The 25734-nt window shown below is 45.2% G+C and overlaps 1 protein-coding gene across 3 annotated transcripts in view; it reads left to right on the forward strand.

The window, feature by feature from the left end:
- The window catches only part of LOC134602110 (solute carrier organic anion transporter family member 1A2-like), a 96764-nt gene that overhangs the window by 3433 nt on the left and 67597 nt on the right, over positions 1 to 25734 (forward strand). For 2 of the 3 annotated variants that reach the window (XM_063446634.1, XM_063446636.1), the window contains exons 1-5: positions 677 to 860; positions 20813 to 20954; positions 21047 to 21179; positions 22731 to 22828; positions 25500 to 25646. In XM_063446634.1, coding sequence (XP_063302704.1) covers positions 831 to 860; positions 20813 to 20954; positions 21047 to 21179; positions 22731 to 22828; positions 25500 to 25646 — 550 coding nt within the window. In that variant the 5' untranslated portion in view covers positions 677 to 830. Of the gene's footprint in view, positions 1 to 676; positions 861 to 20812; positions 20955 to 21046; positions 21180 to 22730; positions 22829 to 25499; positions 25647 to 25734 lie in introns of those variants that run through there. The other variant, XM_063446635.1, reaches the window with a different exon arrangement.

A 25734-nucleotide genomic window follows, 5' to 3' on the forward strand; every position in this document is an offset into this window, starting at 1 on the left:
ACAAGGGGCTTGTTGTCACCTTTGGGGACCCTTGGTGTTGTACGTGGCTGGGTGGAGGAAGAGACCTTCAATGACATCAGTGAGGACAAGGAACGGGACATGGCGAGCTTGGTATCCAACCTTGTGCAATTGGGGAGTTTGCGGTTGTGCAAATGGACTGTTTGCGGTTGTTTGCGGTGCGTTAAACGGGGAGTTTGGTCTGTCACTGTGAAGCGGGCGTAACCCTTACACTACCTGATCGATACAACATCATACCTGATGTTTTAAAGCACGTTATTCCAAACGATTTAGGAATGTTAGGTGATTTATGCCCTTTATGGATTAAAACCAGACTCTGCATCAACTGTGTAATTTTCCATGGGAGTTTTGCCATGGATCCCCCTCCAGCATGCCACAGTCCAGGTGTTAGTCCCCTTGAAACAACTTTTCCATCACTATTGTGGCCAGAAAGAGTCCCTGTGGGTTCTAAAATTCGCCTGCCCATTGAAGTCTATGGCGGTTCGCGACATCTCTATTGAAGATATAATATCCTGTATGTATACGCTTTAAAGGGAAAGAGCCTCGGATTAACATCTATTGTGGGTTAGGTGTAAATGGGTGAATATAGAGTTTGTTTATTATATAGACAATTCTTGGAGACGTCCTGCTGATAAATATTTCTGTTAATGTACAGAGAGAGTAATAACTGGGGCAGATACTTACTATCTCTTACTATTCCCACAACATGCTGCCTGCCATTCTTTCTTTCCTACAAATGCAGGATCTGTGTGAGGACAATATCGAGAGTTAAAACCACACAGAGTGTGGCGCAAACTGGGGGTTCGTCCATAATGAAGCCATTCAAACTTTCCAAACTGAGGGTAAGAATTGAATAAAACAATACCAGCTAACATAGTAACAAATGCAGGAGGATATGATATATGTAGGGGTATGTGATATATGTAGGAGGATGTGATATATGTAGGAGTATGTGATATATGTAGGGGGATGTAATATATGTAGGAGTATGTGATATATGTAGGAGTTTGTGATATATGTAGGGGATGTGATATATGTAGGAGTATGTGATATATGTAGGGGTGTTATGGTACTTTTTAGCAGTAAACCAAAATGTTTAAATGTCTATCTGTTCCTGTCCAAATCAATAGAATTGAATTGCGTATATACGCTGAAGTAATTAAGTCTGACACACGGAGTTCAGGTTAAAATAACTTCGAGAAAATTTATTGGCAAGTGATTAAAAAGCGGGCGCGCAGGCCCTTTTAAGAGGCATTTGCGTCATCATTGATTATTAGAATATCAGCAAATAAACATCATTAATTGGATTAATTGTTAAGTGTCGGGATTAGTGTCCTCCTATCAATATTACTAATTGGCTCAAAGACTAAGTGGTTAGTCCCGTGCCCACCCACCAAGAGGAGGGATTGTTCTGGACACGGGTGGGGACGAGGGGGTCTTGAGCGTCATTTTACACGGTCGGTGATCTCAGGCCTCGTGGCCAGGTGCAAGGTCTCTTATGAATAGAACATTTCATTACTACTGTGTTCTCATGGCCTTCAAATTATACTATGTTGCAAGTTAAGGAAAAGTCAGCAATTCCTGTGTTAATCATGTCTTTATAGAAAATACAGTCTTTGTCTATTGTATTAGATGTGCTGGGAAATTCTGTCATGTAAGGTAGTTTTAAAATGAACAAGTTAGGTTATGAGGACAAAATGGAGGATTGAAGAAGTCAGGTTAGGAGGACAAAATGGAGGATTGTCACAGTATAAAGTTAAAATGGAGTTAGTGCAATAATTCAATACAAGCACAATAAAGATTTTAATAATCCCACATCAGTCCCCCCTATGAAATGTTAGATTCTAAGAGATAAAAACTTTATTAAGTTAGTACCAGGAAGACGTGTTAACCCAAAAGCACAGAAACCCCGTGGCCGCTAGCTAGGTGTTAATGCAAAGTGCAAGACTGTCCCTAGATCTGACCCTGATAGGCTATCTCATCCATCAGTATGGCTCTCGAACACTTCACACCCATGGGTGTCCCATGGCAGCTAACCCACCACTTCTCCACACGGGGCCTTTACCATTCACTGACAGATGCTGTCCCTAAGCTGGTCCCTTCCTAGAATTCCTGCACTTTATCAACAAAAGGGATTGTTTGCAGCGGTATACAGGGTGAGTTGATATCTTGGAAATCTTGGTCATCAACTTCGAGATGAGTGAAAGTGGGTGCCGCTTGGTCAACAGTCTTCATGAGGGATTTTCTCAGACATGGGAGGATACAACAAAAGAGAAGAGCAAAGATAAAAAGAAAAATTAGTATTGCCATACCAATATGCATTAAAGCCTTTTGCCATCCTGTCATCCAACCAAACCATCTTTCCCAGGGATCTTTTATCCCAGAATTCCTTTTTAACTCTTCAGACAGGTCATTTAATTTTTCTATGGCTAATGTAACTTTACCATTAGGGCCAGTATTCTCTGGGATATAGGTACAACATGTCATGGTGTCGGGCAAAATTTTACAAACCCCTCCTTTTTCGGCTAAGATCATATCTAAGGCCATTCTATTCTGGAAAGCCATTTGGGATGTGGCCTGCAACTGTTCGGCCAACCCCTGGAGGGCATCTCTGGTATAATTAACAAAACGCTGTTGATTATAATAAATGTAATTTATCCAATTTAAATTCTTGTTTGTGGTAACTATGGCAAAAAGTGATTCAAATCCTGCTGCAACTTCATCTCTTGCTTTAAACTCATTGGGCACCCCCCTAGGCACTCCAATGGCATCAATATACACATGAGGATCAAAACTTCCTTTCACTGGGGCGTCACGCTTGACCTTAGTGTGCCTGGACTCATGGGTGACGAGGTGTGTGTCAGAGATGATATGTATAGGCATAATGGCTTTAGCCAGAGTACACTCCCCCCACCACTCTTTGTCCATTCTGGATCTTAGCTGTAAATCCCCACACAACCAGTAAATATCCCCTAATGACCTGGTGTGAAACTGCAACAAGTTCATAGAGACATTTCTGTAGGTAGCACAATACCCCTTAGAGAAGTTACCCAAGAATTTACCGATTCCATCATAATTAGCATAACAAGTGTAATTACCTTTATACACGGTAATACCATCTGGGGGTTTGACATCCTTGGTTAGGAGAGGATACTCCTTTGTCCATGCAATACATATGGACCTGTTAAAATTATAGTGATAGGCAAAAAGGCTTAAAACACATTCTTCTACATCTACTGGCAGGATTAGAGGTACAGTACCCAGGTGAGGCCGGGCACCGCCACACACATAGCATGCGGTCTTATTATGCTTATTAGCATTATATTTCATCCATTCTAACCATAAATTTACATCATTAAAACCTGTTTCAGCGGCCATGGTATCTTCAAAGGTGGGGTTAGCAATGGCCATCATATCTTGAAAGGTCTGGATATGAGGTTTTAATGGGTTAGGGACCATATGGGTGGCCCCTTGCCACTCAGAAGAGTTACACATATCTTTGAGGTAGAAATGCCCTAATTTACGGTAGGAACCCTTTTTCCAATACATTCCCATCACATACTGGTCTGCATCTGTTGGGCTTGGATGCTCAATGTTAAGGATTAATTTCATTGGTGTACCCCCCCCCCCAGGCTTTCTCAAAGTCATTCTCTGGAGAAGGGATCTACCATGATCATCTACTTTAGATAAGGCACTTTTTGGTTTGTAACCCCAGGCAGGCCCGGCATTCCATCCCGCCGCCCCCCAATGGTCACAATTGTGCCCCCATTGCTTGTCAACTACACAAACATATGGGTCTTTCGAATGAGGGATATCTCTATAGATACTCTGGATTTGTGATGTGGGAAATGGGCATTCTACAATATCACAGTAATCAAAGGTATAAGTAGCCACATGGGTGCATGATGAATTATACCAGAAGGTGTACCCACTAACATCTTTGGTAATGGCTACTTGCTGGGCCTTTATGAGGCTAATTAAGGAGAAGGTTTACCAGAGGTACATGCTTGTGCGGTATCTGCTTCCTCTGGGGCAGGAGATTTCTTGCAGTGGGAAGCGTGGATCCAGTTTGGCCTACCGGCCAGTTTGACGGAGGTTGCGGTTATCAGGAGAACTTGGAATGGACCGTCAAATCTTGGTTCCAGGGTATTTTTCCGCACAAACTTCTTGACCAGAACCCAATCTCCGGGAAGCAGGTTATGGGTACCTGTATCCAAATCGGGATCTGGAATTGAAGAGAAAACTTGGGCATGTATTTTGTCTAAGGCATTTGCAAGTTCAGTTACATAGTCTACTAAAACATCTGATTGGAGCTGTAACTGCTGCGGATAATAACAACCTAGTCTGGGTGCTGTCCCAAATAGAATCTCATATGGGGACAGTGAATGCTTCCCTCTAGGTGTGTGCCTAACACTAAATAAAGCTATTGACAGGCTTTCTGGCCAGGGCATTTTTGTTTCTTGTGACATTTTTAACATTCTGGCCTTTAGAGTGCCATTCATGCGCTCTACTTTACCACTACTTTGTGGGTGGTAAGGGGTGTGGAAGGCTAGAGTCACCCCTAGAGCAGTCCAAATTTCTTTAGTCACTGTTGCTGTGAAAGCTGGGCCTTGATCACTTTCAATGACTTCTGGGAGTCCGAACCTGCATACTATCTCTGTAAGTAGGCGTCTTGCGGTTGTTTTTGCAGTGATATTGGCCACTGGGTAGGCCTCTGGCCATCCTGAGAACATGTCCACTATGACTAGTGCATATTCATGAGGCCCACTCTTGGGCATTTGGATGTGGTCAATTTGAATTCTCTGGAAGGGGTACATGGGCTTTGCCAGGTGCTTTGCAGGCACCTTGATTGGTCTTCCTGGATTGCATTTTGCACAAATGACACAGGCCTTACAGAAGCTGTTGATCAATGTTGTGATTCCGGGTGCTTCATAATACTTCTGTATGAGGGCGGCCATCAATTCCTTTGACAGGTGTGCAGGCCCATGTGCCCATTGGACAACTGCTGGATATAAATTTTTGGGAAGACAGAATTTGAAGTTGTTGTAATATATTCCGTCCTTTTGGACAGCTCCTTTCTTTTTCCATTTCTGGATTTCTTCAGGAGTGACTGCAGCTTGCTGTTCTCGCAAAATTCGCAAATCAGTAGGAAGAGTTTGCAGAGCAAAAATAGGGACTTCTTCTTCTTGTCCGGACACTTCTTCATCCACTTCCTGCAGATCCCTGGCTGCTAGCTTAGCAGCCTGATCAGCTAAATGGTTGCCCTTTGCTTCATCTGTATCCAATTTCCCATGGGCCTTTACCTTCAAAACGGCCACTTCTTTAGGGAGTAGGAGGGCATCCATTAGCTCCTTGATTGCAGTACTATGCTTGACTGGTGTACCGGCGGTGGTAAGAAACCCTCTTGTCTTCCAAATTAGGCCGAAGTCATGTGCCACGCCCAGAGCATATCTTGAATCTGTATAGATGTTGGCACGTTTTCCTTCGGAAATTTTGCATGCTGAAGTCAGAGCCTGTAATTCAGCTTCTTGCGCAGACATTGCTGGCGGTAAGGATGATGATTTGATAACTTCATCTGTTGTGGTTACGGCATATCCTGTATGATATCTTCCTTCTTCATCAGCATATCTTGAACCGTCCACAAACAGGGTGAAATCTGGATCTGGTAATGGATTCTCATGCACAGTTGGTAGGTGCACTGTCTCCATTTTCATCTGTTCAAAACAGTCATGAGGTGTTTCAGGGTCATAATCATTCACTATGACCAGGTCTTGAAATTCTTTTTCTAGGAAGTGGCGTGGCCATGCTTCCAGAAGGTCAGTTGTTGAGTATTTGGCAATACCATTTTCCTGTAGCTGTTCTTCATCCATGGTGGCCCATAGCTTCGCCATGGGCCCAAGATCATTCCATGACCTTGTCTTCAATTTGGTAACAGGAATATGTGGGATAGCAGTATCCCAATGGCGGTAGAGGTAGTTAAGTTGTTGAGGTAGTTGGACCAAGACCATGCTATTGCCTTCAGAGTCACAATAGAAATCTTGAGCAGTGAGCTTCACATCAGTCCAGTGGTAAAGCTCATCTTCATAGCAAGGTTCGGGAGTAATGTTTGGTTTGTACCACATGGTACAGAAGGCGTAATCTGGGCCTTCACAGAGAGGCTTCTCATCTTCTTGAAATGTCAAATGTGGGTGCATGGTCTTTTTGATGCACCCACAGAGCAGGTAAATGTAGGTTTCATCCGTGATAAACCCATAATAGATACCCCCCTCAGGGAGTGGAAGAAGAGTGGATGGGTTAAGAACTTGACATCTTTGGATGGAAATGTTGTCAGGCAGAAGAAGATGGCACTGTAGGCGTAGGTGTCTGGCTGGAGACACGTGCTTGAGTTGGACTTGGTTGATGATGGCAGAAATGTCATGAGGGGCCAAAACAACCAGAGGGTGGCCAAGGACCAGGTCTGAGGTTCTTTCTATGAGCTCTCTTGCAGCAAAAACAGCCCTGAGACAGGAAGGAGTCCCTCTGGCCACAATGTCCAGTTGACATAAGAAATATCCAATAGGCCTCTGGCGGCCTCTTAAGTCATTAGTTTGGGTGAGAACTCCTGTTGCATGGCCTTGTCTTTCAGAGACAAATAATTTGAAAGGTTTGGAGTAGTCAGGTAGGCCCAAGGCAGGAGCAGAAGCAATGGCACGTTTTAGAGCATTGAAATTGTCCAGAGCTTCATTGGTCAAACAAAATGGGTCAGACTTAAGAGCATCATAGAGAGGTTGCATAAGCAGAGAGGCTTCTGGGATCCATGCTCTGCAGTAGGAAATGAGGCCTAGGAAGGCATGAAGAGACTTTGAAGTCCTTGGAGGTGGGATGTCCAGCACAGCTCTTACCCGGTCCTGAGTAAGATGTCTGGTACCTTGAGATAGGCAATGTCCAAGGAAAATTACTGAAGGTTGGCAGAATTGGAGCTTGATGAGCGAAGCTTTACATCCTTGTTCTGCCAAATAGCAAAGGAGACTAATTGAGCAATTTTCAGTAGTGGGTATATCATCTCCACAGAGCAACAAATCATCCACATACTGGAGCAGAACAACTTCTGGGTGCTCGGCTTGCCATGGGTCAAGGATGGTGGCCATGGCCTTTGCAAATTGACTTGGAGAATTTTGTGCCCCTTGGGGCATGACAGTCCAGGTATACTGTTGCATCTCATGAGTGAAAGCAAACAGGTATTGACAGGAAGGGTCCAGTGGGACACTGAAAAAGGCATTGGCCAGGTCAAGGACTGTGAAAAATTTTGCAGTTGGTGGGACTCCAGAGAGCAGAGTATGGGGATTTGGTACAAGAGGGGTGTCCAGGACGGTAGCTTCATTGACAGCACGGAGATCCTGAACCATCCTGTACTTCTCAGGCTCACCTTTTGGAGTTTTCTTTTTCACAGGAAATAATGGGGTGTTGCATTCAGATTTACATTTTACCAGGGCACCCTTCTCCAGGAGTGCCTTGATGTGGATAGAAATGGCAGCAGCCTGTGCTGGTTTTAATGGATATTGTGGCTTTCTTGGTAACTTAGCTCCTGGAATAAGCTTTACCACCACAGGGGGAACATTTAGGTGACCTATGTCCTCTGGGCCTGAGGACCATAGCTGGGCGGGCACCTGTGTTTTTAATACCTCTGGGAAATTGGACCTTAATTCTGCTGCTTTCTCACGGGGTTTCTCCAAATGCAGCATCAGAGGCAAGGAGCACAAGGCTGAGGTGTCTGATTCAGATAGGGGTGTAGTCATTTCTATTTGCCCATCTGGGGTGAAGGTGATGGATGCTTGCAGGCGTGAGAGAACATCAGCACCTAACAGGTTAATTGGACAAGTGGAGGATACCACAAAACGAGCAAGCAGGCTAGAGCCAACTCGTAGTGGAGTTGTTAAAGGGCTGTGTCTTGGCTGGCCATCCACTCCAACACAAGAGACATCAATATTGGACAGGAAAGATGGGTCTGGCAGGTCTTGTTCTCTCAGAACACTACGGGCTGCACCTGTGTCAACAAGAAATGTGGTTGGTTGGCCCTCAATGGGTAAAGTCACTGTAGCAAGTGGCCCCCCCTTATCCCCTGTAGACACTGCCATAACAGGGGTTAATGACACAGGCTTGCCAATTTCCTAATCATCTGGTTCCTCAATTATTGGAACCTCCTTCTCGGCCTTAGGGGCCGGGGCAGGCCTGGATGGCTTTCTTGGCTCTCTCCTGGGTTCCGGGCAATCACTTTTAAAATGCCCTTTGGCCTTGCAATTAAAACAAACACCATCCTCTGGTCTGGTACCCTTGGGAATAGGGGTAGTGCGTGCCACCATAAGAGGAGCAGAGCTTGGCCTTCTGGGGGTCTGGGCAGACTCTAGGCCCCTAGCAACTAGGAGTAAAGTATCCAGGGGAACAACCTTATATTCAGGGCGGGCAGCGATAATTCCCTTGCGTATTGGGTCTTTAACACCTTGGACAAAAGCACCGGACAGCATTTGTGAATGAATCTTGTCAGTAAGATCAAACCCCAAATCTGTGAACATTTGATACAGTCTTGCATGAAACCTTTCCACTGATTCTCCTTTATCTTGTATAACATCAGTAAGGCCAGCAGCCTGATCTGCAAGTTTGTCCTTAGCCCAATCTCTTAATTGGTTGCAAAAAGTTACTCCGGAGGGGTAATCAATGTCACTGCCGAGCAGATCTGTACTGAGGTGTCGGGCCATGCTTGGCCAATATGCATCCCCTGCTTTAATAGCACAAATGCTCAGTAGATCACGCCATGCGGCGGAATAAGTCTTTTGAATTTGAACTATCTATCGGTAAAAGGGCATAGGCTGCTTTTCTGGGTCAGGGAGTGATTTCATTAAAGCACTAGCTTGAGTGGGGTTAAAAGCAACATACTTAGGAGGGGCCCGTTCTCCCCGACCCTTGTGGCCGAAGGGATCATCGATAGAACGATGAGCTGAGGCTCCCGCAGCAACCTCCGATGAGACATGGGATACCCTGTCCTCCTCTTCGTCATCGAATTCTATGATATTGGCTCTCTTACGTGGTGCAGGACCCGCGTGAGGTGAAAGGATCGGGGGATGGGAAGGAGCCCCAGATGCAGGAGTGGCTAGCGAGTCATAACCTGGGGACAGGTAGTCACCGGGGATTACCGGCATCAGGGCTGAACTGGGGGCCGCCATATTGGAGGCGGGAAAAGGAGTTGCATTAGGATTAAGGGAAGAAGTGGCGGCCATGTTTGATATGGGCACTTCCGGGGCAGACTGAGCCGGACTGGGCATGACCGGAACCTGGGGAGTGGTTTGGGGAAAGGGTGGGTAACCGGGGTAGGGCAGGGCCATGGGATATGGGAAGGGGTAGGGCCAGGCAGGGGAGGGCAGAAGAGTAGGGTGGGTAGGTACATTTAAGGAGGTAGGGTATTGGACTGGGGTGGAGCTGGTTATGGGAGGAGACAGGACGGGATTGGTGGGGATGGGTGTAGAAGGAGGAGTCGGAGCAAGGGAAGGAGGGGTAGTTAGTTGGGCGGATGCTGATGGGAGGGGATTAGCTACGGAGAGGGATTGCAGGGAGGAAATGGCAGATGAAATGCTAGGATTAGGCATGGAAGGTAGCGTGGGGATGGATGAGGATGATGGGACTGTTAGAGACGGGGAAGGGGTAAAGAAGGATCCATCAGAATTCAGGACCGGGCAGACAGGGGAGGTGATGGGATGGGATTCGGGAGGATTGGGAGTGGGGAACATAGTCAGCTGGCTATGACCTACTGCTGACTGAACCTTGGGGATAGACATCCCCTGGGCGCCATTTTGGGGCGCTGGCTGAGGGTAAACCCCAGCAACACAATTCTTATGATACACAAACAATTTCACACCTTTGTGATTTATCTCTTCCTCAACCCAACCTTCTAACTGAATAGCCTTCGCTACTCTGTACCATGCTTCAGCAGTCTTTAATAAATCATTATCTGTAAGCTTGCCTTTCATTTCTGCCAGTAACTTGCGCCAACTTTCTGGTTGCAATCTTCCACATGTCGGTACAGCAATTTTACATACTTTTGCAATCCTTTCAACACCTTTAACCATCTCCTCACCCTCTCTGTTCTCTACTAAATCACATGCTAACCAGCCCTTGCTGGGCTTATCTAAATCCTGTCCCATAGTCCCTTTACCCCTATACCAGCGTCCTAGATATAGAGAGAGAGAAGGAAAATTTAACAGGAACGTCTACAATGCTCGACTGCCACCCGAGAACCGTGGGACTTCCTCAGGTGCGTCTTCCCAAAACGTAGACCAGTCACTGAATCCGCCTACCCGGGGTGGTAGACACGGATTGGAGCGAGGTGAGAAGTGTGTGACCAATCACTTCTCTTTTAAGAGGAATGGGAGTGGATAGTATAATAATATAGGAAGTGTAGGAAAGATGAAAGGCAAGGAAAATCCTTAGAGACAGACACAGGAGTTCATGAGACTCCTCATTAAACAAACAAGACAACAATACAGTTGAAATACAGTGCATGCATCACAGTTCAAATGAAATCAACAGTAATTCCTTTCCTTTACTCGTGTGCTTACTCCAAAGTCACCTCCCTCAACCTCGTAGTGTCTCCGCTCGGAGAACGACTTCCTCAAGTCTCACTACCAACGGCCACGGAAAACAACTGACACCGGTCCGAGTTCCGTCAGCCTCCCTCTACACAGCAGTCCACAAGAATGTGGCCACCTCTATCCTCACTCCCGTAGTGCCCCTATAAAACCCACTTATAAGTCTCACTACCACGTGATGCGGAAAACAAGCAATGCCCACTTGAATCCCCCCCAGGAAACAGAGTCCCCTGCCACAAGACTAAGCCCCCCTCACAAATAAAACAGAAAACTGGAATTCCACCAGCCCCAGTGCTCAGGGTTGTGGTTACCAAAGAAAACCGGACTCCCCCCAGCCGAAGCTGTGGGTTACCAAAACCGGACTCCCCTCAGCCGAAGCTGTGGGTTACCAAAACCGGACTCCCCTCAGCCGAAGCTGTGGGTTACCAAAACCGGACTCCCCTCAGCCGAAGCTGTGGGTTACCAAAACCGGACTCCCCTCAGCCGAAGCTGTGGGTTACCAAAACCGGACTCCCCTCAGCCGAAGCTGTGGGTTACCAAAACCGGACTCCCCTCAGCCGAAGCTGTGGGTTACCAAAAACCGGACTCCCCTCAGCCGAAGCTGTGGGTTACCAAAGCGCTAGCTAGGCTGTAAAACAGGCAACAGAAGACCCAGGCAAATCCCCTCAGGTCCACCCCCCTTTATCCCAAAAGGGGTAAAATACAAACAGATAGACTAACAAACTGAAGACCCAGGCAAATCCCCTCAGGTCCACCCCCCCTTTATCCCAAAAAGGGGAAAACAAGCAAGACAGAGAACCCCAGGCAAATCCCCCGCAGGTCCCCCCCCCTTTATCTCAAAATGGGGAAACAGGCAAACAATTCAAACACACCCAGGCAACAGATAGACTAAAATGCAGGTAAACAAGTGAGTAACGAGGCACCGGGCAAGATATTACCTGTCTTTGATGTCCTCCCGGGAAGCAGTCACAGACACGTGGACGGGTCAATCAAAGGGGCCGGAACATACCGGTGGCTCTGCAGAAGTCTCTACCGTGTACCTGGAGGTGATCAGTCTCCTTTCCTTCCCCCTGGATTCCTCCGTCCACCCTTGTCTTCCTTAGGACGGCTCACCGGCCGGACATAGCCCGGTGCCCCACGTTGGGCGCCAAGTTGTTATGGTACTTTTTAGCAGTAAACCAAAATGTTTAAATGTCTATCTGTTCCTGTCCAAATCAATAGAATTGAATTGCGTATATACGCTGAAGTAATTAAGTCTGACACACGGAGTTCAGGTTAAAATAACTTCGAGAAAATTTATTGGCAAGTGATTAAAAAGCGGGCGCGCAGGCCCTTTTAAGAGGCATTTGCGTCATCATTGATTATTAGAATATCAGCAAATAAACATCATTAATTGGATTAATTGTTAAGTGTCGGGATTAGTGTCCTCCTATCAATATTACTAATTGGCTCAAAGACTAAGTGGTTAGTCCCGTGCCCACCCACCAAGAGGTGGGATTGTTCTGGACACGGGTGGGGGACAAGGGGTCTTGAGCGTCATTTTACACGGTCGGTGATCTCAGGCCTCGTGGCCAGGTGCAAGGTCTCTTATGAATAGAACATTTCATTACTACTGTGTTCTCATGGCCTTCAAATTATACTATGTTGCAAGTTAAGGAAAAGTCAGCAATTCCTGTGTTAATCATGTCTTTATAGAAAATACAGTCTTTGTCTATTGTATTAGATGTGCTGGGAAATTCTGTCATGTAAGGTAGTTTTAAAATGAACAAGTTAGGTTATGAGGACAAAATGGAGGATTGAAGAAGTCAGGTTAGGAGGACAAAATGGAGGATTGTCACAGTATAAAGTTAAAATGGAGTTAGTGCAATAATTCAATACAAGCACAATAAAGATTTTAATAATCCCACATCAGGGGTATGTGATATATGTAGGGGTATGTGATATATGTAGGGGTATGTGATATATGTAGGAGTATGTGATATATGTAGGGGTATGTGATATATGTAGGGGTATATGATATATGTAGGAGGATGTGATATATGTAGGGGTATGTGATATATGTAGGGTTATGTGATATATGTAGGGGTATGTGATATATGTAGGGGGATGTAATATATGTAGGAGTATGTGATATATGTAGGAGTATGTGATATATGTAGGAGTATGTGATATTTGTAGGGGATGTGATATATGTAGGAGTATGTGATATATGTAGGAGGATGTGATATATGTAGGGGTATGTGATATATATAGGAGTATGTGATATATGTAGGGGGATGTAATATATGTAGGAGTATGTGATATATGTAGGAGTATGTGATATATGTAGGGGATGTGATATATGTAGGAGTATGTCATATATGTAGGGGATGTGATATATGTAGGGGTATGTGATATATGTAGGAGGATGCGATATATGTAGGGGGTGTGGCGAAACCGACCTCGCCACGTGTCCTTGGAGGGGGCTGCTTGCCCGCCTCTTGCCTTTGGACTATGGACCAGACTTTATGTGAATGTGTTAACCCAGATAGGTATGCCATGGAGCCCATTTGTGTAGTTAAAGACTTCGGCTCCATGGCAATTGAACTGTGTGAATAGGATCTGCGTGCTATTCGGTAGTTTTGTGCGCTCAGATCCCAGCTTTGAAATGTCTGTGTGTTATGTGTAAAAGGTGACTTTATGTATTTTGAAGTGTTTTACTGTCTTTGTGTCCCCATGTGCTCAATGGAGTCTGTCTCTGTCCTTGGAGGTAATTGGATTACTTCTCCAGGAGAGAGGGCTCTGTAAAACCAGTCTGAGCCGGAAAGCCATGCTGGCAGGGGTTTTAAAAGATACTTTGCTAACTTTTGAACCCCTGGTCTGATTCATGCCATTTTTTAATATGTTATTCCCCTGAATAGATTGATTGTGGATATGTATTTTTATGTGAATGTGATGTATGGTTTTAGAGTTATGAAAGTTGGGTAGAAAGTATGTTTTAACTGTATGTATAATTGAGTTTCCTCTCAGGATAAGGGGAGGGAATATGTGGGATGTAACTGATGTGTGAGTGGTTGTTTTATACCTCCCTGTGGGCGGACCTGTATTTTTAACAACTGCAATAAAAACCAGGCTGGGTGTGCCAGCACCTCAGTTCCTGTTTAACCCTCAAAGTGAAGTGTCGTCTCATTATTGGGGGAGGATTTATTGTATGCTGTTCCAGTTTGACTGCTAGGAGTGTAAACCTATTTGCATGGTTTTTCCTATTCGGCTGTATACAGCATTCATATGCTTGAGTATTCATATGCTTCTCCGGTTTGGTGATTGTGGTGTCTGCCAGAGTGCTTGGAGTCCTCAGGAAACGCTAGGAGCATCCATTAACGGAGGTACCCAGTCGGGGTGCCAGGCGATCCGTTACATTGGTGGCAAGCGGTGGGATGGCGTCCTAGTGCGAGGTAAAGCAGCTCGGAGACACAGTTCGTTTGGAGTTACAAAGTGAGGGCGACGCTAGTGTTCATACAGCGTCCCTGTCTACATTAAGATTTGGGAAAATGGGGTTCGTGGACCCCTGGGCACACACACCTGAGGAAGAGAGTGAATTGGAATGGAGAGATAATTCCCGGAAAGAATTATGGTACGATGCCCTAGAGGAAGTCCAGTATCAACGGCAGCAGCGCCTCCCTGGTGTTGCATACCAGTTGGAGGAACAAATGGCCTGGCGGATGCCGCTTTCGGGAGACCAACCCGGAGGGCAGCGGGTACGACAACTTGAGTACCTCGTGGAAAGGGAACTGAGCCTTGACGCCTCATACTGCGTACTGTGGTTGTGCACCGTCCAGCCAGAGACGTGGAGGGCAGAGGGCATCCAGCCAGAGGGGGAGAACTACACTAGCCCTGGCCTGTTGTGGAAAGCCTTAGCGGAAGACGTCGACTTCGGCGGTCCAGCAGAGTCACGGTACTGGGCTATCTCATTACCGAGGTGAGATGTTACAGGGCCCGAGATCTATTGGACTCCGAGAAGACCTCCGCCGTTTCGCTGCCATGGAACGAGAGCTGGAGGGACTATGTGGAACTACTAAACTCATGTCAGCCACAGAGCATGGACGCAGAACGGGAAAACTGGGTGGCAGACCCAGACCTGCCAGCCTACAGCTGGGAAAACGCGGCAGAGGTACCCCCTGCTTCACTGCCAGCTGCAGAAGTAGGGGACCTCATAGACTGGTCCTGGAGAGACCCACAGATGGCAGGTGGAGATGGGATCGAGATCTCTCTACCGGCCCTACAGGGATGCTGGGCAGTCGGCCCAGATCCCCAGCGGCAGTGTGTGTTACAGGGAGCGGAAGGTGCTGTCCTTGCTCCCCAGCGGCAGTCTACAGTTCAGGGAGAGGAGCTGGTTACCCCCTCTCCCCAGCAGAAGCATAACCCACCAAGGGGAGACAGTAAGCCTCACACCAGCGCAGATGGGACCGTGGTCTCTGCGCCCAAGTTACAGGGAGCTGAAGGGGCCGTCCTTGCTCCCCAGCGGCAGTGTACGGTTCAGGGAGAGGAGCCTGTTATCCCCACTCCCCAGCGGCAGAGTAAGTCCCAGGGAGCTGAAGGTGCCGTCCTTCCTCCCCAGCAGCAGATTGTATCCCAGGGAGCTGAAGGTGTCGTCCTTCCTCCCCAGCGGCAGTGTGTACCCCAGGGAGGTGAGGGTGCAATCCTTCCTCCCCAGCGGCAGTGTGTGTCCCAGGGAGCTGAGGGTGCAATCCTTCCTCCCCAGCAGCAGTGTGTACCCCAGGGAGCTGAGACAGTCAGTCTCGCACCCAAGCAGCAGGACAAAATAATGAAAGGGGAGACAGCTGGTCCCCCTCTCCACCAGCAGAGAGAGTGTCAGGGAGAGGAGCCTGTTAAACCCTCTCCTCAGCGGCAGTTGACAGTCCAGAGAGAGGAGCTTGTTACACCCTCTCTCCAGCGGCAGCCTAACCCACCAAGGGGAGATGTTACACCCCCCAACAGTGCAGATGGGACCGTAGTCTCTGCACTTGCAGCACAAGGGGTAGGGACGGTCGGTCCTGTCCCCCAGCCCCAGAGCTGTGTACCGAGAGGGGAGATGGTCGGTCTCCCCCTCCCACAACCAGGCTCCAATCAGGCTACTTCAGTGGTAGCGCTGGCACCAGGGCAGAGTACCGCTGGTCTCTGCCCACTCAGCAACCCACCAAGGCAGTCTACCAGCTCCCCGCACAGCTGTGGTGAGGAACCTGGACAAGCTGCTACTTTATCCAGGTGGAGTAAACATTTATTGTGGGTGGGAGGTACTGCTGTTTGTGCTTCGTGGGTGGGTTGCTGCACTAACCAGGGCACTGAGCGGCAGGAGGTCAGATACCCTGTTAGTCTGGGGGGTAAAGGGGAGAAGTGTGGTGAAACCGACCTCGCCACGTGTCCTTGGAGGGGGCTGCTTGCCCGCCTCTTGCCTTTGGACTATGGACCAGACTTTATGTGAATGTGTTAACCCAGATAGCTATGCCATGGAGCCCATTCGTATAGTTAAAGACTTCAGCTCCATGGCAATTGAACTGTGTGAATAGGATCTACACGCTATTCGGTAGTTTTGTGCGCTCAGATCCTAGCTATCTGGGGATATGTGAAATGTCTGTGTGTTATGGGTAAAAGGTGACTTTATGTATTTTAAAGTGTTTTACTGTCTTTGTGTCCCCATGTGCTCAATGGAGTCGGTCTCTGTCCTGGGAGGTAATTGGATTACTTCTCCATTGTCTCCAGGAGAGAGGGCTCTGTAAAACCGGTCTGAGCCGGAAAGCCATGCTGGCAGGGGTTTTAAAAGATACTTTACTAACTTTTGAACCCCTGGTCTGATTCATGCCATTTTTTTAATATGTTGTTCCCCTGAATGGATTGATTGTGGATATGTATTTTTATGTGAATGTGATGTATGGTTTTAGAGTTATGAAAGTTGGGTAGAAAGTATGTTTTAACTGTATGTATAATTGAGTTTCCTCTCAGGATAAGGGGAGGGAATATGTGGGATGTAACTGATGTGTGAGTGGTTGTTTTATACCTCCCTGTGGGCGGACCTGTATTTGTAACAACTGCAATAAAAACCAGGCTGGGTGTGCCAGCACCTCAGTTCCTGTTTAACCCTCAAAGTGAAGTGTTGTCTCATTATTGGGGGAGGATTTATTGTATTCTGTTCCAGTTTGACTGCTAGGAGTGTAAACCTATTTGCATGTTTTTTCCTATTCGGCTGTATACAGCATTCAAATGCTTGAGTATTCATATGCTTCTCCGGTTTGGTGATTGTGGTGTCTGCCAGAGTGCTTGAAGTCCTCAGGAAATGCTAGGAGCATCCATTAACGGAGGTACCCAGTCGGGGTGCCAGGCGATCCGTTACATTGGTGGCAAGCGGTGGGATGGCGTCATAGTGCGAGGTAAAGCAGCTCGGAGACACAGTTCGTTTGGAGTTACAAAGTGAGGGCGACGCTAGTGTTCATACAGCGTCCCTGTCTACATAAAGATTTGGGAAAATGGGGTTCGTGGACCCCTGGGCACACACACCTGAGGAAGAGAGTGAATTGGAATGGAGAGATAATGCCCGGAAAGAATTATGGTACGATGCCCTAGAGGAAGTCCAGTATCAACGGCAGCAGCGCCTCCCTGGTGTTGCATACCAGTTGGAGGAACAAATGGCCTGGCGGATGCCGCTTTTGGGAGACCAACCCGGAGGGCAGCGGGTACGACAACTTGAGTACCTCATGGAAAGGGAACTGAGCCTGGACGCCTCATACCGGGCACTGTGGTGGTGCACCGTCCAGCCAGAGACGTGGAGGGCAGAGGGCATCCAGCCAGAGGGGGAGAACTACACTAGCCCTGGCCTGTTGTGGAAAGCCTTAGCGGAAGACGTCGACTTCGGCAGTCCAGCTATCTTTATTATTCATATGCTTCTCCGGTTTGGTGATTGTGGTGTCTGCCAGAGTGCTTGGAGTCCTCAGGAAACGCTAGGAGTGTCCATTAACGGAGGTACCCAGTCGGGGTGCCAGGCGATCCGTTATAGGGGGTGTTATATATGTAGGGGTATGTGATATATGTAGGAGGATGTGAGATATGTAGGAGTTTGTGATATATGTAGGGGTATGTGATATATGTAGGAGTATGTGATATATGTAGGAGTATGTGATATATGTAGGGGTATGTGATATATGTAGGGGGATGTAATATATGTAGGAGTATGTGATATATGTAGGAGTATGTGATATATGTAGGGGATGTGATATATGTTGGAGTATGTGATATATGTAGGGGATGCAATATATGTAGGGGGATGCAATATATGTAGGGGTATGTGATATATGTAGGGGGATGTGATATATGTAGGAGTATGTGATATGTGTAGGAGTATGTGATATGTGTAGGAGTATGTGATATGTGTAGGAGTATGTGATATATGTAGGGGATGTGATATATATAGGAGTATGTGATATATGTTGGGGTATGTTATATGTAGGGGGGTGTAATATATGTAGGAGTATGTGATATATGTAGGGGATGTGATATATGTAGGGGATGTGATATATGTAGGGGGATGCAATATATGTAGGGGTATGTGATAGATGTAAGGGTATGTGATATATGTAGGAGTATGTGATATATGTAGGAGGATGTAATATATGTAGGAGTATGTGATATATGTAGGGGGAGGTGATATATGTAGGGGAATGTGATATATGTAGGGGAATGTGGTATATGTAGGAGGATGTGATATATGTAGGGGGATGTGATATATGTAGGGGTATGTGATATATGTAGGGGCATGTGATATATGTAGGGGGTGTGATATATGTAGGGGAATGTGATATATGTAGGGTTATCTGATAGATGTAGGGGTATGTGATATATGTAGGGGAATGTGATATATGTAGGGGAATGTGATATATGTAGAGGTATGTGATATATGTAGGGGGATGTGATATATGTAGGGGGATGTGATATATGTAGGGGGTGTGATATATGTAGGGGGATGTGATATATGTAAGAGGATGTAATATATGTAGGGGGGTGTGATATATGTAAGAGGATGTAATATATGTAAGGGGTGTGATATATGTAGGGGATGGGATATATGTAGGGGTATGTGATATATGTAGGAGTATGTGATATATGTAGGGGGGTGTGATATATGTAGGAGGATGAGTTATATGTAGGAGGATGCAATATATGTATATAATTTACACATATTTCAACTTGTATAAAGCTCAGAGGTTGCACAATCCTCATTGTGTCTTGGCTGTTTCTTGTAGAGAATCAGTGCATTTAAATGGACACTATAGTCACCTGAACAACTTTAGCTTAATGAAGCAGTTTTGGTGTATAGAACATGCCCCTGCAGCCTCACTGCTCAATCCTCTGTCATTTAGGAGTTAAATCCCTTTGTTTATGAGCCCTAGTCACACCTCCCTGCATGTGACTTGCACAGCCTTCCATAAACACTTCCTGTAAAGAGAGCCCTATTTAGGCTTTCTTTATTGCAAGTTCTGTTTAATTAAGATTTTCTTATCCCCTGCTATGTTAATAGCTTGCTAGACCCTGCAAGAGCCTCCTGTATGTGATTAAAGTTCAATTTAGAGATAGAGATACAATTATTTAAGGTAAATTACATCTGATTGAAAGTGAAACCAGTTTTTTTTTCATGCAGGCTCTGTCAATCATAGCCAGGGGAAGTGATTTAACTCCTAAATGACAGTGAAATTGCAGGGAATGATCTATACACTAAAACTGCTTTATTTAGCTAAAGTAATTTAGGTGACTATAGTGTTCCTTTAATATCTCACTTTGAGAAGCATTGAAGTCATGCATAATCTGCCCCAGCTCGTTATATCGGCTGGGAGGTCACCACCAGTAATGATCTGGACGTGGAGTGGAGCTGTGCTGAGGACATCCACTGGCCAAAGATTTACAGATAACTTAACACATTATATCACAGGAATGTCGGCCCTGCAATTTAAATAGACTATGGACTCTGGTTATAAAATAAATGCATTCCTTTATAACGCTAGAGTGTTCTTTTAAATGTTATAAACTTTCACCACACAGGCACCTCTAGGACCTCGCAGATAATATAACAAAATAATATAATAGCAGATATTGTAATAACATATACAAGATAATATAGCAACATTAAATAATGGCAAGATATTAAGAAAAAAAGAGTACAATAAAATGATGGAAACATTGATGTAATAATAGATACTATAATAACAATAAAATATAATATCAGGATACTACGACAGGTTACTAATATTATAATAACAGATAATATAATAACATTTAGATAATAGCATAACAGGACATTATAATAACATAATAACAAGACAATATAATAACAGGATATTCTAATCAAAGCATAGTAAATCAAATATAATATAACAGACATGATAATAACAGAGATTCTAATAACAAGACAATATAATAACAGGATATTCTAATCAAACTATCATATAGAAACAGATGATAATAAACTAAGGATATTATAATAACAGATCATATAATGAGGAGATATTCTAATAAATTAATAATAAAATAGCAGATAAGAAAGTAATAAGTGAAATGAGATGATAAGTACATGAAGCCAGCGTTCTGTGTATCAGCTGGCTCACACGAGGCCAGTCACAGAGTAGTGTCAGAACTCGAGCCAAAAAAAGGATGCTTTTAATGAATTAATACTAATCTTTATTGGCAGTAAAACCCTCTCTCTCTCTCTATGTGATGAAATGAAGGAGAGCGAGAGTCCAGTAACAGTGCAGGTTATTAACTGGTGGAATAAGATAATAAAACGTGGAACATGGGGCCGTTTCCCAGATCAATGGATTTTATCACTTCATTCAGCAACAAGAAACAGATAAACACAGTCTGGGCTGTTATCATAATATAATATATATAATGAACGTATTACCTCATTACTGGCTGTACTGCTATGTGATATGTGACAGCAGCGCTGTACTGTGTCCGTTCATTACATATAAGAATTGTGACATTTTAAATAGTGCGACCTAAAATCAAACAGATACATTTACTGATGTTTAATGCGTTATTGCCCTTAGCGGCGTTATACGAACATCTCTCACAGATTCCGTATTCTGTGCTCCATACATTGTGTCAGCGTTCCGGATGTATGTGTGAATAAGTGTCATTTTTCGGTGTAATTCTAGATGTTTCTGCTTGCTTTGTCCTATTCGTATGTCACCAAATCCCTGGCGCTCAGTTACTCACGGAGCATGATCACGCAGATCGAGAGGCGATTTAACATCCCGTCCTCGCTGGTTGGCGTTATTGATGGAAGCTTCGACATTGGTAAATTTTCTCTTTCCTACAGATAAAACTGACCATTCTATTGCTATTAAACCGAACTGTCCAAACGGCCGGGTATTCTTTCTCATTTCCAGGGAACTTGCTGGTTATCGCCCTCGTCAGCTATTTTGGTGCGAAATTTCATCGACCGCGAGTGATTGCTGTGGGGTGCCTGGTCATGTTTTTGGGCAGTTGTATGACAGCATTACCCCATTTTATCATGAGGCGGTAAGTAGATTATCTTGAATAGAAACATAGAAACATAGAATGTGACGGCAGATAAGAACCATTCGGCCCATCTAGTCTGCCCAGTTTTCTAAATACTTTCATTAGTCCCTGGCCTTATCTTATAGTTATATAGGCCTTATGCCTATCCCACGCATGCTTAAACTCCTTTACTGTGTTAACCTCTACCACTTCAGCTGGAAGACTATTCCATGCATCCACTACCCTCTCAGTAAGAGATCCTCTATTTAACATATATGTTCAGTAAAAGCTTGAGTTATAAGATAAGGTATTTACCAGCAAATTTATTGAGTAAGGAGGATATTGTCACTTCTGTGGAATTTAACTATGGAATAAAACATTTTTTAAAATTACCCATAACTTGCTTTAACCTTTTTACATTTTAAAGATTTAGGATGTAACCGCGGCTGGTTCCCTTATTTACCAGTATAATGTCTTAAAGCATAGAACTTAGCAGGGCTAACCATACCGATATCTTAGCCATAATTTTATATATTCAGTAAGAGATCCTCTATTTAACATGTATAAATAATTGAGAATACAATATAAGTAAAAATAATATTTAAACTCCTGTGAAATAACAGGTCGCCTTTAAAGAGTTCTACATACCCGGCATGAGTGTCCGTTACAATGACTGGCATAGAATGCAGAACATGAGTTAGAATATTGTGGGATGTGCATTATGTGGCATTCTGTTGGAACATGAGTTAGAATATTGTGGAATGTGCATTATGTGTCATTCTGTTTGAACATGAGTTAGAATATTGTGGGATGTGCATTATGTGGCATTCTGTTTGAACATGAGTTAGAATATTGTGGGATGTGCATTATGTGGCATTCTGTTTGAACATGAGTTAGAATATTGTGGGATGTGCATTATGTGGCATTCTGTTTGAACATGAGTTAGAATATTGTGGGATGTGCATTATGTGGCATTCTGTTGGAACATGAGTTAGAATATTGTGGGATGTGCATTATGTGGCATTCTGTTTGAACATGAGTTAGAATATTGTGGGATGTGCATTATGTGGCATTCTGTTTGAACATGAGTTAGAATATTGTGGGATGTGCATTATGTGGCATTCTGTTTGAACATGAGTTAGAATATTGTGGGATGTGCATTATGTGGCATTCTGTTTGAACATGAGTTAGAATATTGTGGGATGTGCATTATGTGGCATTCTGTTTGAACATGAGTTAGAATATTGTGGGATGTGCATTATGTGGCATTCTGTTGGAACATGAGTTAGAATATTGTGGGATGTGCATTATGTGGCATTCTGTTTGAACATGAGTTAGAATATTGTGGGATGTGCATTATGTGGCATTCTGTTTGAACATGAGTTAGAATATTGTGGGATGTGCATTATGTGGCATTCTGTTTAATTGCTCAGGAGTAGTAACGCTGGAATTATTGAAACAGGTCACGGTCTCTGTTGGCTTCGAGTGGCCGTACCTGTAAACGTGCGTCAAGGTGTATGTATGTGATGTAGGGGTGTGTTTATAGACTGACATCTCCCTCTGTTCCTCCAGGTACCAGTATGAAAAGGCCGTTAGCGTGTCCAGTAATTTAACATCTCAGGAAGAGCTGTGTCTGCTGAATCACACCCAAGAAACTGAGCTTCCAGAAGGTAATAATAAGCCGTTAATAATCTTAACCTCGACTCAGCAATCCCAAAATCCCTTTATGAAATCTCTAGCAAGTTATCGGTCAATCCCCTGTCTGGCACTGAGTATTAGTCTTCAAACATATTGCAATTCCTCCGAATTTTGGCTGATCGGTGCATCGCCTGCGTTTTGTAACTGCGCCATATGGACGTGTCACGAAGCAAACAAAACTGACGAAAATTGGCGAATAGTTTTTACTGATTCGGGATTCGGACTTCTATCCATGGTGCGAAAGAAGAGGAACAATAATTAGGGGAAAGTCACTGCATCAAACTCTTAAAATACTCAAGAATTATCAAACTCTCAAAATCTGGAATATTTAACAAAAGTGGTCCGAATTCGAATCATAAAATAACATTCTATTCCTTCAAAATTAGCCAATGGACCAAAACCCAGCTAAAAATAGTGTAATTAAAAAGACCTGGAAATTAACCTCTCACTGTACTGCAATAAATGTATTTATACACGTACATTTTATGGATTTATTTTGCAGTACAGATGTCAGTACAGTAATCGGCTAATTTTTATACTTTTGGTAGGTCTGAATAGTTACTCCTAAATGTTTAGCGTGGACAATATTCAGACAAATCAAAAAGTAACATCAACGAAATTCCGTCGGCTGAATTAAAAAAAAAATGTAGGGCAGAATTGATCCCTGGCACTAAGTCTGCCAAGCTCTCTGTCTGGCACTAAGTCTGCCAATCTCTCTGCCTGGCACTCAGTCTGCCAATCTCTCTGCCTGGCACTCAGTCTGCCAATCTCTCTGTCTGTCTTGTACTCAGTCTGCCAATCTCTCTGTATCTGACACTCAGTCTGCCAATCTCTCTGCCTGGCACTCAGTCTGTCAATCTCTCTGTATCTGACACTCAGTCTGCCAATCTCTCTCCCTGGCACTCAGTCTGACAATCTCTCTGTCTGACACTCAGTCTGCCAATCTCTCTGCCTGGCACTCAGTCTGCCAATCTCTCTGTATCTGACACTCAGTCTGCCAATCTCTCTCCCTGGCACTCAGTCGGTCAATCTCTCTGTCTGGCACTCAGTCTGATAATCTCTCTGTCTGGCACTCAGTCTGACAATCTCTCTGTCTGGCACTCAGTCTGCCAATCTCTCTGCCTGGCACTCAGTCTGACAATCTCTCTGTCTGTCTTGTACTCAGTCTGACAATCTGTCTGTATCTGACACTCAGTCTGCCAATCTGTCTGCCTGGCACTCAGTCTGCCAATCTCTGTGTCTGACACTCAGTCTGCCAATCTCTCTGTCTGGCAGTCAGTCTGCCAATCTCTGTGTCTGACACTCAGTCTGCCAATCTCTCTGTCTGGCAGTCAGTCTGACAATCTCTCTGTCTGGCACTCAGTCTGCCAATCTCTCTGTCTGGCACTCAGTCTGCCAATCTCTCTCCCTGACACTCAGTCTGCCAATCTCTCTGTCTGGCACTCAGTCTTCCAATCACTCTGTCTGGCACTCAGTCTGCCAATCTCTCTCCCTGACACTCAGTCTGCTAATCGCTCTGTCTGGCAGTCAGTCTGCCAATCGCTCTGTCTGGCAGTCAGTCTGCCAATCTCTCTGTCTGGCACTCAGTCTGCCAATCTCTCTGTCTGGCAGTCAGTCTGCCAATCTCTCTGTCTGGCACTCAGTCTGCCAATCTCTCTGTCTGGCAGTCAGTCTGCCAATCTCTCTGTCTGGCACTCAGTCTGCCAATCTCTCTGTCTGGCAGTCAGTCTGCCAATCTCTCTGTCTGGCACTCAGTCTGCCAATCGCTCTGTCTGGCACTCAGTCTGCCAATCTCTCTGTCTGGCACTCAGTCTGCCAATCTCTCTGTCTGGCACTCAGTCTGCCAATCTCTCTCCCTGACACTCAGTCTGCCAATCGCTCTGTCTGGCACTCAGTCTGCCAATCTCTCTGTCTGGCACTCAGTCTGCCAATCTCTCTGTCTGGCACTCAGTCTGCCAATCTCTCTCCCTGACACTCAGTCTGCCAATCGCTCTGTCTGGCAGTCAGTCTGCCAATCGCTCTGTCTGGCACTCAGTCTGCCAATCGCTCTGTCTGGCAGTCAGTCTGCCAATCTCTCTGTCTGGCACTCAGTCTGCCAATCGCTCTGTCTGGCAGTCAGTCTGCCAATCGCTCTGTCTGGCAGTCAGTCTGCCAATCGCTCTGTCTGGCACTCAGTCTGCCAATCGCTCTGTCTGGCACTCAGTCTGCCAATCTCTCTGTCTGGCACTCAGTCTGCCAATCTCTCTGTCTGACACTCAGTCTGCCAATCTGTCTGTCTGGCAGTCAGTCTGCCAATCGCTCTGTCTGGCAGTCAGTCTGCCAATCTCTCTGTCTGGCACTCAGTCTGCCAATCGCTCAGTCTGGCAGTCAGTCTGCCAATCTCTCTGTCTGGCACTCAGTCTGCCAATCTCTCTGTCTGGCACTCAGTCTGCCAATCTCTCTGTCTGGCACTCAGTCTGCCAATCTCTGTGTCTGACACTCAGTCTGCCAATCTCTCTGTCTGGCACTCAGTCTGCTGACCGCTCTAAATCCATCTACATGTGTAGGACTATTAATCAGACGATCCCATTGGTAAATTTGTTAGACTATTAATTGGTCGATCTCTTTGGTACAGACTAAACTGAAGATATTTTGTATCCACAGAATGTAAATCTGGATCAGAATCTTACATGTGGATGTTTGTACTAGTGGGAAATATCCTTCAAGGAATAGGAGAGACTCCGGTTGAGCCTCTAGGATTGTCGTACGTGGATGATTACGCCAAAGCTGAGAATTCTCCATTTTACATTGGTAAGCGTTAACGAAATGTGTCTGAATTATTACATCATGACTTTGAAAGGCTCTGTGTTACATTGATGCAATGCTTTACAGCGTGAGA

This window comes from Pelobates fuscus, chromosome 3 (assembly GCF_036172605.1).
Source record: "Pelobates fuscus isolate aPelFus1 chromosome 3, aPelFus1.pri, whole genome shotgun sequence".
NCBI lineage: Eukaryota > Metazoa > Chordata > Amphibia > Anura > Pelobatidae > Pelobates > Pelobates fuscus.